At 55.4% G+C, this 13,541-nt stretch overlaps 5 protein-coding genes across 5 annotated transcripts; all 5 read right to left on the minus strand.

Annotated features, from left to right (window-relative positions):
* Nucleotides 1–42: 42 nt before the first annotated feature.
* Nucleotides 43–1,056, minus strand: CAOG_09016 (hypothetical protein; the record flags this gene model as incomplete). Its single annotated transcript, XM_011272401.1, has 1 exon — nucleotides 43–1,056. A coding segment is annotated over one exon (1,014 nt), but the record flags the coding sequence as incomplete, so codon positions are not given.
* A 164-nt stretch (nucleotides 1,057–1,220) lies between these two features.
* CAOG_06903 (splicing factor 3B subunit 2) lies at nucleotides 1,221–3,519 on the minus strand. The gene is made up of 2 exons (XM_004344474.2): nucleotides 1,666–3,519; nucleotides 1,221–1,520 (listed from the first exon to the last, which is right to left on the minus strand). Exons 1-2 carry the CDS (start codon nucleotides 3,494–3,496, stop codon nucleotides 1,315–1,317), a joined length of 2,037 nt encoding a protein of 678 aa, XP_004344524.1. The 5' UTR covers nucleotides 3,497–3,519; the 3' UTR covers nucleotides 1,221–1,314.
* A 119-nt stretch (nucleotides 3,520–3,638) lies between these two features.
* CAOG_06904 (alpha-1,3-mannosyltransferase ALG2) lies at nucleotides 3,639–5,819 on the minus strand. The gene is made up of 6 exons (XM_004344475.2): nucleotides 5,577–5,819; nucleotides 5,229–5,373; nucleotides 4,998–5,103; nucleotides 4,556–4,870; nucleotides 4,250–4,446; nucleotides 3,639–4,144 (listed from the first exon to the last, which is right to left on the minus strand). The coding sequence occupies exons 1-6, from the start codon at nucleotides 5,804–5,806 to the stop codon at nucleotides 3,824–3,826; spliced, it is 1,314 nt and encodes a 437-aa protein (XP_004344525.1). The 5' UTR covers nucleotides 5,807–5,819; the 3' UTR covers nucleotides 3,639–3,823.
* Nucleotides 5,820–6,030: 211 nt separating this feature from the next.
* On the minus strand, nucleotides 6,031–10,543 carry CAOG_06905 (hypothetical protein). Its single transcript, XM_004344476.2, has 2 exons — nucleotides 10,519–10,543; nucleotides 6,031–9,491 (listed from the first exon to the last, which is right to left on the minus strand). Exon 2 carries the CDS (start codon nucleotides 9,481–9,483, stop codon nucleotides 6,289–6,291), a length of 3,195 nt encoding a protein of 1,064 aa, XP_004344526.1. The 5' UTR covers nucleotides 9,484–9,491; nucleotides 10,519–10,543; the 3' UTR covers nucleotides 6,031–6,288.
* Nucleotides 10,544–10,776: 233 nt separating this feature from the next.
* Nucleotides 10,777–13,378, minus strand: CAOG_06906 (3-oxoacid CoA-transferase). The gene is made up of 8 exons (XM_004344477.2): nucleotides 13,306–13,378; nucleotides 12,857–13,116; nucleotides 12,477–12,612; nucleotides 12,203–12,352; nucleotides 11,953–12,120; nucleotides 11,761–11,868; nucleotides 11,079–11,654; nucleotides 10,777–10,991 (listed from the first exon to the last, which is right to left on the minus strand). The coding sequence occupies exons 1-8, from the start codon at nucleotides 13,351–13,353 to the stop codon at nucleotides 10,854–10,856; spliced, it is 1,584 nt and encodes a 527-aa protein (XP_004344527.1). The 5' UTR covers nucleotides 13,354–13,378; the 3' UTR covers nucleotides 10,777–10,853.
* Between the last annotated feature and the right edge of the window lie 163 nt (nucleotides 13,379–13,541).

Raw genomic sequence — 13,541 nt, forward strand, 5'->3', positions numbered from 1 at the left:
GGTGGTCCACGCCGTGTCGAAATCCCGCAGGGCAGCACGCACAGCAGGATGGTATGAGATGCCGGGAGCCCGATCGTACGAGGACGGCGACGATGCTCCATACTGGACGATGGAGTTGCGAAGTCGCTTGATCGAGTTGACGAGCAGCCTGGCAGGTTGCCTGAGCTCTTCTGACGCATCTTCGTGCGTGGCCATGATTGCACCGGCCTCGAGGCACTCTGCGTTAAACCACAGCGGAGCATAGTACCCTTGGTTCAAGTCCTCCTGGACATCCTCTGGGAATTTGACACGGTAACCGCGATTCGATCGGAGCGGCGGCTCTTCCACCCGGCTGGCGCTGGTTCGCAGCTGAGCAGTGCACTCGTCCACCATAGCGTTGATAATGTTCAGCAGGGTCTGCTGTGACGTTCTGAGCTTCTGCACCATCAGCACGCACGTCTCTGCGTCGACCGATCCGTCGAAGGCGTCCAGCTCCCGCACCAGCTTCTTGAGCTGCTGGTCTGCCTTGAAGAAGGCTGCCAGCGGGCGCGAATCGGCCGCGCGCTTTGGCTTGAAGAAGAGCGCCTTGAGTGACTGGAGCGGTGCAGCGAGTGATGACGATGACCCGGACGTTGATGACGAGGACGAGGACGGGGACGAGGCCGGGGAAGACCCAGCGACACCAACGGTACCAGCGGCTAGTCTGCCTTGCGATGGGCGCGACGACGCGGTGCTTGACGGGGCTGATCTTGGCAGAGTTGAGCTTGACAGAGCTGCGCTTGATGGTCCCGCAGCAGTCGCAGGCGGACTTGCTGTCCGTGTCGGAGTTGTGGAGCGAACTGATGACCGGCCTCCTCCTGTGACTGGTCCTACTACGGCTGAGGATGCAGCCACCACTCTTCCGCTGGCATTCATGGAAGAGGTATATGAAGCTGTCAGTGACGAAGATGATGCCAATGATGGTGATGGTGCGACGGGAGCAGCGGTGGTCAGCGTTCGGAGACTGCTGGGAACGCTGGGCGAGGTTGGCGGGCAGACGTCAGGGGCGGCACCCTGTCCACGACCGCCACCAGACATGGTTGAAGAGCAACAAGAAGCGTGAATGCAAGTGGCTGGAGAGATGCAGACGCGCAGTGCTACGAAATGAGGGAGGGGGAAACGAAACGACTGGATAAGGTTTTTGAAGACTGAGGTCACTCACTTGCCTCCGTCGCAACAGCAATGCATCAAAGCAAGAAAGGTCTGCATAAACAGTGTACTCGCCATGAACATGCAGTTTGGGAGAAAAAAAAATACGGCTCAACAACAACAAAAATCAAAAATCGAAGTGTCGCTTTAAAACTTGAACTTTTTGGACTTGCCAGTGTCTTGGGCCTTCTTTCTCTTTACAGTCTGTCGGGCGGCATGTTCTGCGACCAGATCGCTCAAATCCTCTTTTGGTTCGCCGCCAGGCTGTTCGCGCTGCGCGGCTTCCAATCGTGCCCTCAAAGCGTCCTCATCCAGGCCCTCCAGTTCGCTCGGATCAAGCGCCAGGTCCACACCTAGAGCGACAACAAGATATTTTTTCAACGACACATGGACAGAGACAGAGAAAAGAAAAAGTGAGCAATCCGGCGAACATCCTCCCTCAAAAAGGTGAACGACAACAAAAGTACCAATCACCCCATCACCCAAACGCTAAATTACCTGCACCAACGGTTCGCCGCGATGTCGTGGCACCAAGCATATCGTACACACGCTCGGAGCCCATGAGGGAACCGCCAACCGTGGCACGCTTCTCGGGGATGACTTGGTAGAGCGACTTTGGACGACCCGCATCTGCTTCGCCGTCTCGCTGGTCCATTGCGCTCTCGATGCGTCGCTTGCGCAACTCGATGACATCGGGAGTCTCCAGACCCGCTGGAATGGAGGAGAGACCGCTGGGCGTTTCCATGCCGTGCAACTCGGCAGCGATGGCGGCTTGGGCGCGACGCTCTGCAGCGTCGCTGTCCTCCTCGTCGTCGGCAGCTGCTGCGCCGCCGTTCGTGTACTCGTCTTCGTTTTCACCGTCATCGACGCCTTCGGCGCCTTCGTCGTTGCCATCCTCGGCCTCCTCGTCCTCCGACTCCGAGTCAGACTCGGCAGCCTCGGCCTCAAGCGTGCCCCAAAGCTGTCGCTGGATGGGCTCGTTGTCTTCAGCCTTCAGTGTCTTGTTGTAGTCGGCAGCCACGGTGCCAAAGACGTCGCCGTACAGCGGGCGGCCGTACTCGTCGACGGGCGGACGACCCCAGCCGCCAGGATGGTAGCCGAAATTGGCGCCAGACGGGATGGGTGCATTCAAGCCGGGGACTTTGAGGTTGGGGTAGGACGGCGGCGGGCCGTAGCGCTGCATGGGAATGAGCCACGGCGGAGGGAAGAGGTGCATCGAGTTGCCCGAGATCGGCATGCCGAGCGCCTCCTTGAGCTCGTTCGAGAGCTGGCCAGGACGGCGGTCGGTGACTCGGGTCTCAAACTCCTTGCCCTCGAAGTACATTTCGCCAAACTTGGACATGATGGGTTTTGTTTGGAACTTGAAGAAGGCGTCCTGCAGCTTTTGGAACTCGATGCCGATTTTACCCATCTTGGGCCGCACTGACTCGCGCATCTTGGACTTGAGTGACTTTGCCGCTTCCTTCTCTGCGACGGCATCGCGCATTTCCATGATGCCCGTGGCCTTGATAAACTCGGGCAGGTCGAACGGCGGCTTCTCCTGGCCGCGCTTGTTCTGGAGGTACTTGCGCTTCTGCTGCCAGTGCACGGGCACTGCCACCGTGTTTCGCGCGGACTTGAGTGTGACGAGCAGTCGCGGATCGCGTGCAGTGACGTCTGCCGCCTCAACGACGTCTGGCGCCCGCACGAGCTGCTTGAGCTCGGCCACTGTCAAGCGCTCGGTCATCTTGCGCCTGCGGTTGCTCATCGCCTTGTCGCCCTCGCCGTCGTTCTCGTCGCCCTCGGCAGACTTTTGCTCGCTCGCGCTCTTGGCAGCAGCAGCATCGGCAGCAGCTTGGGCAGCAGCAGCTTGTGCAGCAGCATCGGTCGTTGACGGGTCGTCGGCCCCGCCTTCAGCCGCCGCACCCGCACCCGCACCCGCACCAGCATCAGCAGACTGTGGCTGGAATCGCGCAAACGCCTTTGCAAACTCTGCGTACTGTGCACTTGCGAGGTCGACTGGCGGCGCTTCGGCAACGTACTCGACCTCAATGTCAATGTCGTCCTCTGCGCCGGCTCCCGCTCCACCATCATCGTCAGCATTGTCGTCGTCGTCGTCGTCGTCGTCGTCAGCGGATGCGGATGTGCCGTTGGTCGTCGCGCCGTGGCCGTGCTTCTTGCCCTTCTGCTTCCTGCGATCCTTCTTCTTCATTGCGCGCCTCAACGCGGCTCCGCTCAGCACTTTGCCGCCGGGCTGCGGCTGCGACTGCATTGCTGGTGCGGTTGTTGACCCTGCGCCGGCGCCGATCGGACCGTGGTGGTGAGCAGCACGAGCGACGGTCGCCGACATTCAAAAAGAAAAGAAAAAAAAACTGAATGGAAAACTGAATGGAAAAAAAAAAAAAAAAAAAAAAAGATGGAAAGATCGCTGAAAATCTCAATCTCAATTGAAAAACAAACATGAAGTACGAACATTGTGTTCGCACGCTCTGCTCGGTTTTTGTTGTTGCTTTTGACTGCGAGGAAGAAGAAGAAATATGACACTGGTCTCGATTTTGAGAGGTGCTTTGGCACAGGATGAATGAACAAACGGCAATCCGGAACTCGCGGTCGCAGCGCAACGAGCACGGCAGTCAAAACAACAACACCAACGTTGTTGATGCAGCAATAACAAACCTCAGAGCTTCTTGGCCTTGCGCGAGGGCTGCCGACGACGGTCTGCTGTTGCTGCTGCAGGAGAAGGACCGGCCTCGATCAAATTCTGAACCACCTCTTCGAGCTGATCGGCAAAGGCCGCAAACGAAAACTTGTCAAGGACGCGAGCACGGCCGGCAACGCCCATCTGCTCGGCGGCGTCAGGGTTGCGAACAATCTCAAGCATGGCCGCGGTGAACGCCTCCGAGGTGGGATTGCACAAAAAGCCGGTGCGCTTGTGAACGACCGTCTCAAGCGGCCCGCCCGTGTTGACAGCAATAACCGGTCGCGAGGAGATCATGCCCTGGACGGAAGATGCAGAGGCGCGAAACATGAGGGCACAGAGGGACGCAAATCAACGGGCGATGGAGTTCAACAAGCCTTCGAACTTGGCAAGAAGGCCACTTACTTCCAAGGGCCCAATGCCAAAATGCTCATTGGTCGGAGTGTACATAAGGCAGTCGCAGGAGCGAAGAAGCTGAATCTTCTCCTCATCGCTGAAGGAACGCTTGAAACTGACATGGTCTGCCAGTCCGTTCGCTTGTGCAAACTGCTGCAGCTCGGCATGATACTCGCGGTTTTCTGGGAGGCGCTCGTCGTATCCTCCTACAGAAGCAAGACAAAGGCCATGTTAGAGTCACCCAAAGTCGGGTCAATCGACCGTAAAAACGAAACACACACACAAAAAAAAAAAAAAATCGGCAGAACTGCTTACCAGCCAAAACGAGTCGCACGTGCTCCCACTCTGCTTTTGTGAGTTGCTGCTTCAGTCCGAGCAGCGCTTCGAGTGCCAGCATCAAGTTCTTCTTGCGCTCAAAGCGATTGATCGACAAGAAAGTGGTGTTAGGGGCAAGAGCGAGTCGCGCAAATCCGCGGGGACGGCCGCCACCGTTATCATCTGCCGACCCAAAAGCAGCAACGTTGATGGCTGGGTACACAACCTGCGGCCGAATGTGCTGCAGTGAACGGAAAGTGGCGTTGAAAACTCCAGCCGTAAACTTGCTATTCACCAGCACGGTATCGGCAAGGCCTGAGACAATGGTGTGACGCAGCAGCATACAGAGTGTGAGCAATGTGTTGCGCACCATTTGCTGTTCGAATGTCGAGAACAACTGTCTCTACACTTTGATAAAATTGACAATCTCTTTCTTTCTCACCTGTCGTCCGCTCCTCCAGCCAATCAATAGGAGATCGATACAGTCGCTTCAAAAGCGAGGTTCGCTGTGTCAAGAGCTGATCGGGAAAGTGGCAGTAAAACACAATCTGTAGCAACCAAGAGAAGAACATCGAAATGAGAAAATCGTCCAAAGCAGATGAAGCGACGACCCAAATTTGCAAGTAATAGCAGCCTCGTGTGACATCGCATTATCAATGCCCAACACGCGCACCTTGGACTTTGGCGAGAAAATGCGCAAAAACGGGATGCACGCTGAAATTTGGTCGACAACGACCACGTCAAACCGTGGATAGAACAAAGCCATAGCGATGGCAGTGATAATCATTCGCAGATAGGCGCAGAATGCGTAAAATCGTCTGTCAACGCGAAATTTGGATCAGCGTGGAAACTAGTGAGTGCGTTGTTTGTTGTCTCAGATTTTGACAGCGCATTATTTGCTCAGATCGCAGTCAATCCCCTCCCCCATCCACCACCAGACCATCGCGTTGAAACCCCATGATGATGCAATAGATGATATTGACGTTGTCAGCAAGATCAAACGCAAGCAGCCCGTTGTTACCCTGCAATGTTCCGCGGAAACCAGCTGCCGTGGACGTGGACGGGAAGCTGCCCGTCGCGCGTCTCGCTGAAGCAGCGCGCGGGGTCGTGGTGCGACGTGAACAAGTGCACCTCGTGGCCTTTGCTGGTGCAGGCGAGTGCGGCGTCGACGACCAGTCGCTCAGCGCCGCCTATGCCCAGGTCGGGATGCACAAACGCAATCCGCGTTGGAGTGAATGCGATTCTGGACATTTTGCAATTCAAACACAAGACTGGTTGTGTGGATATGATATGGAACGAGTTTATGAAAAAGGGAAAACAAATAAAAACAAAGCTAGACATGGTCGATGAGTGACAATGGAACGAGGTAACATGGAAACAAGCGCAGCAATGAGAATTGGAAATCGATTGAAGCAACCAAGCCGTGAAACCGTTCTGCAACAAAGGCCAATGTTGGAAGCCGCATGAACAGTTTTGGGGGGAAGAAGCTAGATTAACAAAAAAAAAACCACACAGTGTACACAAACAACAACGGAAATGGGAAAGCAGCAATGTCGAGAAAACACACTGAAGAATAACGACCCGACACAGATGCACAAGTAAAACAAGCAAAAAAAAAATGGGAAAGACACGAGAGAACAAGAATAGACAAAGGGGGGGGGGGAAAGCCAACCAAAAAAAAAAACAAAAGAGCAATCAAAAAACCAGCGCTCTCGCTTTAAATCCCAACTCGTTTACGCATCCTTGCTCTTCCAGGAATACTTGACTCGCAATGAAGCGCTGGCGTAGGGGTCGACCTGACGGAGGACAGCAATGGTGCGGCACTCGAAGGGGTTGACCGAGGTCTGGGCGCGGACACCGTCGCCCTCGGTCGGCCAGGCAACCTCGAGGTTCTGGCTGCCCTCGGTGGACAGGGTGAAGTCGATGCGCTTGGACTTGTGGACTTCCAGCTCGTACTTGACAATGACGGGGAGATCGTCGGATTGCGTCACATGCAGAATAACATTTTCCTCAATCTGGGACGACTGGCGGGTGCCATCCACCACAACGTCAGGGCCAATGCCAGAACCGCCAACGGACGAAGTAGGGCGGGGCGAGCGGCTGTGCGAGTTGTCGTTGTAGGTGCTCGACGGGCGGCCAGAGGAGGGCGACGACACGGGCTGGTCGTTGTACGACGCGCTCAGGCGGTTGTTGGCGCCGCCAGAGCGGAACGTGCTTGGCGACGACAGGTTGGAGCCCGCGGGTTGGAACGAGGGGCTTTGCAGCTGCTGTTGGTACGAGCCAGTGCTCAGGGCGCGAGGCTGCGCAGCCGACGACGCTGGCGAGTAAGGGGTGGAGGGCTGCGAGGGCTGGCGCGCCAGGGTGGGAGCTGCACGCTGCTGTTGTTGGGGAGTGGATGGGGCCGAAGAGGCGGCAGAAATGCTGGCCTTGCGGGTGGCTGGCGTGAAAGTGCGACCACGGTAAGGGTCAAAGTTGTCATAGTCCAAACCGCCACGAGGAGCAGCCTGGATTTGCGAGTTGAGGTAGCCAATGTGCTCCTCGCGGATGCCGCGGTCACGGAGCGCCTGCTCCTCGAGCACGCCGTTCGAAGGGTTGCTGAGAGTCTTGAGGGCCTGGCGGACGGCATTGGGGTTGGGAACAGTCAGCTGCTGCGAGTCGAGGACCTGAACCTCGCCTTGCAGACGCTCAATCTGTTGCTGGTGCGCGCGGACGAGAGCGTCGGCGTTGCTCAGGGCAGCCTCGGCCTCCTGGGAGCTCTGACGCAGGTTGAGGGCAGCGGGCGAGTTGGCCGAGCCGCTGTGCGCTTGGCTGTCGGCAAGCTCGCGCAGCTGGCGGGCGTGCGTGCGGAGCTGCTCGACCTTGTCCTGGCCAGCGGGCAGGTTGCGACGAAGCGCGTCGAGGTGCTGGTGAGCAGGCTCGCGGGACTGGGTCGCAATGTCGTCGTGCAGAATGGCAACGTTGCGGGTGGCATCGTTGTGCCAGTTCTTAAAGTCGCGGTTGATGGCGTCCACCGAGCGGTTGAGGCCGGCTTCGGTCTGCGCGCGCTGGGCAGCCTGCTCGGCGTGGCCGGCACGGTCGCGGATGGCGCCGCGAATGTGGTCGACGCGGACAAAGAGCGCGTTGATAATCTCGCGGTCAAAGCCCTGGGGCGCGGCGTTGGCGTTGATGCCGTCGACCGAGGTGTCGAGACGCTGGTGGTACTGGCGAAGAATGTCGGCAGTGTCGACCGACTCGAGGTGGTAGTTGACATACTCCTCGCCCTCGTCGCAGAGGCCCGCAAGCTCGTTGGTGCGGCGACCGTACACGGTGCGCTCCTCCTCGAGGCGTTGCTGGCGCTCGAGCTCCTTCTGCAGGGCGGCGCGGCGGTTGGATGCGCGTGCCTGGGCTTGGTCGTAAAAGCCGTGCTGCTCGCGAAGGGTGCCGTCGACCTCGTCGTTGAACGAGTTGTCTTGCTGCTTGATCAGACGGCCGAGACTGTCGAGCGAGCGGACGGCGGCAAGCTGCGGGGCAACCTCCGTCTCAACACGCTTAAACTCGCGCAGCTGTCCGAGAACGGCCACCTCAGAGTCGCCAAACTCGGTCGAGTCGATGAGCGGTGAGCGGGTCTCGCGCCAGTTGGTGAGGCGCGCAGAGATGCGACGGAAGCGCTCAATCAGAGGCTGGACAAGACCGAGACGCTTGGCGCGCGCGAGCAGGGCGTTGCGGAGGTCGCGCTCGGTGTTTTCCATGCCATTCCAGCCATTGTTCAGCTGCTTGATGCCGTGGGGGTGATCGAACGGCGGGCGGCCCTCCTTGGCAAGGCGGGCATTGACCTGGTCGTACAATTGGCCGAGGTCGAGCAGCTCGTCGTGGCGCGGAGGCTTGTCGCTCTCGTCAAAGCGGTTGAGGTTGTCGAGGGCCGCGAGAACTTCGTCGCCATTCAAGTCGTTGACGTGAGCGAGCTGGTCGCCCATGTTGCGGTCGTTGTTGGCAATCCACTCGGCGAGATCGTCCGCGCGAGGACCATACTGGCCCTTGAGACGATCGGTCTCGGCCTCGTGCTCCTGGCGAGCAAGCAGGCTGGGGAACATTGCGTTGAGGGCGTCTGCGGCGGCCTTGAGCTCTTGCTCGCGGCGGCGGAGCTCCTCCTCCTCCTGGGCGCGACGGCGGGCGTCCTCCTCCTCTTGCAGGCGGCGGAGCTCGGCCAGGCGGGCAGCCTCGGTGAGCTCGTTGTCCTTGTCGGCGAACGCCTGGCGCAGCTTGGAGACGTAGGTGATGACTGACTTTTCGTCGGGTCCGTCGAGCATGTCCTGGACGTCGAGCAGCTTTGGCACGCCAAACTCGCGCTCGGCAATGTCAAAGGCGCGCTCCAAGTTCTCGCGGTTGGCGGCGGGATCGAGCTTGTCAAAGTCCAGCAGGTTGGGGTAGTGCTTGTTGATGAGTGCGCAAAAGGCGAGGCCGTCGTTGAACGACTCGGTGAAGTTTTGGACGCGGACGTTCGGGTAGCCGGCCGTGCGGGCCTTGCACCAGCGCAGCAGCTCCTGGATGTCTTGCGAGAACTTTTGAATCTCATACCGCAAAATCAGCATCCACGACAGACCGAGAATGAGCTTCTGGTTGCCGTCGACGAGATCCTCCGGACCAATGCCAGTCAGCTTGATGTCGTGGCGCTTGATAAAGTCGATGGCGGCGCTGGCGTTCTCGAGCTTCATGACGCGCATCTTGGGCGCCTTGTTGTACTTGCCAATCTTCTCTGACGAGATGATTTCGAGCAGGTTGAGCAGAATGACGGCGTCGTGCATGTCCTCAATCAGGTTGTTGACGTTAATGTTGCGGTGCTTCAGGTACGAGTTGTACCACTTGGTGAAGGTGCGCTGCTGCATGTCGTCCTGGCGCTGGCGGAGGGCCGCCTTGTTCTCCTCCACCTGGGAAAAGTCGTCACTGTTCATGGTCGTTTCTGCAAAGGCAAGATCACGATCAGCCACAAGTGAGTCAAAAAGCGAGTCAAAAAAGCGAGTCAACAAATTTCAAAAAATTTCAGATCTTTGTTCAGTGAAACTTTCTTTTTTTTGCTTGCTGTGACTTTTTGAATGTTTGTTTTCGTTGTTGTTGTTTGTTGTTGTTCGTTGTTCGTTGATCACGAAATGAAACACAAACAAAAAGTTGAATCGTTTTTTTTTTTCTTTTTCTTTTTTTTTTTTCTTTTTCTTTTTTTTCTTTTTTTCTTTTTTTTTTTTTTTTTTTTTTTTGATTTTGCCTTGTTTTTTGTTGCATAGCTGGAAAAGGCAGGTATTGGAATAAAATTGTTAAAAAAATAAAATAAAATAAAATGAAAAAAAAAAAAAGAGGGCAGAACATCATTCCCGAGGGCTTGTTGCTGTCGTTGCTCGTCCTGGGCATCGGATGTGATGAGACTGGCAGCGTCAATGCGAATGGCAAGCAAAAAAAACGCAACTCAGCCTGCAAACCCGACCAACCGACCGACCGACCGAATGGAAAAATCGAAGGAAAAGTCGAAACTCCGAAATATCAAAAAAAAAAAAAAAAAAAAAAAAAAGAGGATCTCACGAAAATTTGAACCGTGAATTCCAGTATTGATTTGAGACGGTCGCCGAAGCGATGAAAGTGTGGCTGATGAGGACAAGTGTCAAACGTCAAAGCACAAGAACCAAAAAGCAGAAAGCAGACCGAGCAAAGAACAGAGCGAACAAACGCGCTCTTCAATCGAATCAAAAAAAAAAAATAGTAAAAAAAAAAAAGAATTAAAAAAAATGAGGGTTGCCACAGTGTTAGATTTCAGCCGCAGCCGCAGCCTCGTTCAGAGACGAGCAGCCGCAGCAAAAGGTCAGATCAGCAGCAGTGTGATCAGCAGTGACCACAACAAACACAAAGCGCAACCGTCGACGAAGGGATCAAAAGAAGCCAAACTGAACACAAAATCACAAAAAATACAAAATAATAAATAAATAAATAAAAAAACATACAAATTCAAACAGGAAAAATTCGAACGAAACAAGACTGAAGAAAAAAAAAAGAAAGAAAGAAATGGTAAACCAATGGAAAGGTCTGCTGGAACTGAATGAGATGGATCCAATGTGGAGATTGAGAAGGAGCTGTGTTGAGGTACTCTGAGATGGAGCGCAAAATGAAAACGGGATGCTGCCCAGCTTGCTCGAGATCGAATGCTCAAAGCGCGCACAAATTTGTCACGAAACTCATTGCAATCGGTCTTAGAACACAACGGCGTTAAAATTACTGTATTAATACGTCGGCAGTGTGAAAAGTGGGATAAAATCACAAAATCGGCACAATGCTACGCTCATTCAACAGTCATCTCCTTGAGATCCTTGGAGACGGTGAACTTGGCGCCCGTCGACTTTTGGACCTGCTCAACAGTGACACCCGGCGCCACCTCCTTCAAAATCAAGCCAGTCTTCTCGTCGACGTCGAAAACAGCCTAACAAGACACAAGAGGATCAAATGCACCAAGTCAGTCCTCCAGAAGCAGCCAAAAAAACCCAAACCCAAACTCTCCAAAACTCACCAGCTCGGTAATGATCATGTCAACACATCGACGACCAGTCACGGGAAGCGAGCAGGTCTCGAGGATTTTGGGAGAGCCGTCCTTGGAGGTGTGCTCCATGGTGACGACGACCTTGGTGCCGGGGGACGCAACGAGATCCATGGCGCCGCCCATGCCCTTGACGAGCTTGCCGGGAATCATCCAGTTGGCAAGATCGCCAAACTGGGACACTTGCATGGCGCCGAGCACAGTGACGTCAATGTGGCCACCGCGAATCATGGCAAAGGACTCGTCGGAGCCAAAGAAGGACGAGCCGGGGAGAACAGTGACCGTCTCCTTGCCGGCATTGATCAGGTCGGCGTCCTGCTCGCCAGGCTTGGGGAAGGGTCCCAGGCCAAGAATGCCGTTCTCGCTCATGAGGAAGACGGTGCGGCCGGGCTTGATGTAGTTGCTGGCGAGCATGGGCATGCCGATGCCGAGATTGACGTACATGCCGTCCTGGAACTCTTGCGCAGCGCGCTTGACGACGCGCTCGCGCATCTCGGAGCCCTTGCCACCGGGTGAGGAGATTCCTCCCTCCTTGCTCAGGGTCAGGCGCTGAGGACAACGATGAAGGGGGAGGCGCGAAACAATCGAGTTTACCAAATGAGTGCCAGGTTTTTTGGGGGGGTGAAAACAGAGCTGCGCAGAAATCGTCACTGACCTCAATGCGCTTCTCGTACTTTGCTCCCAAAACCACGCGCTTCACGTACACGCCGGGAACGTCGACTTGGTCGGGATCAAAAGTTCCGACGGGCACAATTTCCTCGACCTGCAATGGAAATTCAGAGTCAGTGTCCATTTTTCAAGGGAACAACGACACTTACGGCCCTTCAGTTTGTCGATTGAGACTGACTTCGGCAATGGTGACTTTCGCGGCGCGTGCCATCGGCGGGTTGAAGTTGCGAGCGGATTTGCGGAAGATGAGGTTGCCTGCAGTGTCGGCCTTCCACGCCTTGACCAACGCAAAGTCGCCAGTAATGGCCTCCTCCATGATGTAGTTGATGCCGTTGAACTCGCGCGACTTGTGTTGAAAGTCAGAAATATGTGTTGAGCAAAAATGTTCACACATGCATCTGCGTGTGAAACGACGAGACTGAACTCACCTCTCGTGGCTTGGACGCAATGGCAACAGTCTTGTCCTTGTTGTACTTGATAGGCGTGCCACCCTGGTGAATAATCGTGCCGTACGCAGTCGGCGTGAAGAAGGCGGGAACACCAGCGCCTCCAGCGCGCACTCGCTCGGCAAGCGTGCCCTGTATTCGAGAAATGGTCGAAAGCATGGGTTGGAGACAAGATGGGCATTGTTGTGAGCATCCGATCTGAGCAAAAAAAAAACACCTCAAAGGGTGAATGATGAGAAAAAGCGGTTTTTTGTACCTGAGGGGTCAGCTCAACTTCGAGCTCGCCGCTGAGGTATTGGCGCTCAAACTCGGCATTTTCGCCGACGTACGACGCAATCATGCGCTTGACCTGCTTGGTCTTGAGCAGCGTGCCCAAGCCGAAATCGTCGACACTGTGCAATTGAATTTTTTTACGTCCATGTACACACAAGTAGAAGTGAGAATCTCGCAATCAAACCCTCAATCAAACGAGAATGGCTAGACAGCAAGAGTGTGATCTCGCTATTGTCTTGCAGATCATGGCTTGATCATGAATGATGATCATGGGGGATGGAATAGCTGGCAATGTGGACTGTGTGCAGACTGGACTGGACTGCGCAATGGTAACCCCTTCTCCAACCCTTCCGGAGCACTTACCCGGCATTGTTGGAGACGACCGTGAGGCCAGAGACGCGGGTGTCGCGGAGTGCGCTGATGAGGTTCTCGGGGATGCCGCAGAGCCCAAAGCCACCGACGAGCAGCTTGGAGCCATGGGGAATGTCCTTGACTGCGTCGGCCGCGTTGTCGTAGATGCGCACGCCGCCCATGCCCTTCGGCAGCGACGACGATGAGGACGATGACGATGCGCTGGACGACGATGCGCGGATTGCAGCAGCAGCAGCAACAGTCCAGGCAGGCTGAGATTGAGAGGGAGCACGGGCACGGGGTCAAAATTGCGTGAGTCCAGGTGCTCAGTGCTCAGTGCTCAGTCATATCCACACACAGAGAGAGAGACACACACACTTGGATCACAGAGGTAACAATGAAAAACGAAGGAGGCGGGGGGGGGGTGTGAAGCATGTTTGATTCAATGGATGCAAACTCACAGTGCGCAGAGCTGCAGCAGCGGCAGAAGACACGACAGCAGCGAGCATGATTGCGTATGAAAGGTATGAATATGAAAAAAAAGAAAGAGTGATTTGAAGCACAAGTAAAAGTACAGTAGTGGATTTGAAACGAAGCAGCTCAGAGTGAGGTCGAAGATGAGAGCAGAGCTGATCCCAATGATGAAACCGCTCTTTCTGAGAATTGGTTATTCATCCTCGACTATCTCAAATGCTCA

The sequence above is a fragment of the Capsaspora owczarzaki genome, assembly GCF_000151315.2.
Source record: "Capsaspora owczarzaki ATCC 30864 unplaced genomic scaffold supercont2.12, whole genome shotgun sequence".
In the NCBI taxonomy this organism is placed as follows: Eukaryota; class Filasterea; order Ministeriida; family Capsasporidae; genus Capsaspora; species Capsaspora owczarzaki.

Bases quoted from the DNA above. Each gene is read 5' to 3' on its own strand.
- CAOG_06903 (XM_004344474.2), bottom strand. From the start codon at position 3,496: ATGTCGGCGACCGTCGCTCGTGCTGCTCACCACCACGGTCCGATCGGC. The intron at 1,521-1,665 runs GTAATTTAGCGT...TTGTCGCTCTAG, and splicing joins GCGGCGAACCGTTGGTGCAG to GTGTGGACCTGGCGCTTGAT.
- CAOG_06904 (XM_004344475.2), bottom strand. From the start codon at position 5,806: ATGTCCAGAATCGCATTCACTCCAACGCGGATTGCGTTTGTGCATCCC. The intron at 4,871-4,997 runs GTGAGAAAGAAA...CCATTGTCTCAG, and splicing joins GCTGGAGGAGCGGACGACAG to GCCTTGCCGATACCGTGCTG. The intron at 4,447-4,555 runs GTAAGCAGTTCT...TTGCTTCTGTAG, and splicing joins CGTGCGACTCGTTTTGGCTG to GAGGATACGACGAGCGCCTC.
- CAOG_06905 (XM_004344476.2), bottom strand. From the start codon at position 9,483: ATGAACAGTGACGACTTTTCCCAGGTGGAGGAGAACAAGGCGGCCCTC.
- CAOG_06906 (XM_004344477.2), bottom strand. From the start codon at position 13,353: ATGCTCGCTGCTGTCGTGTCTTCTGCCGCTGCTGCAGCTCTGCGCACT. The intron at 12,121-12,202 runs GTGAGTTCAGTC...TTTCAACACAAG, and splicing joins TTGCGTCCAAGCCACGAGAG to TCGCGCGAGTTCAACGGCAT. The intron at 10,992-11,078 runs GTGAGTTTTGGA...GTGTCTTGTTAG, and splicing joins ACATGATCATTACCGAGCTG to GCTGTTTTCGACGTCGACGA.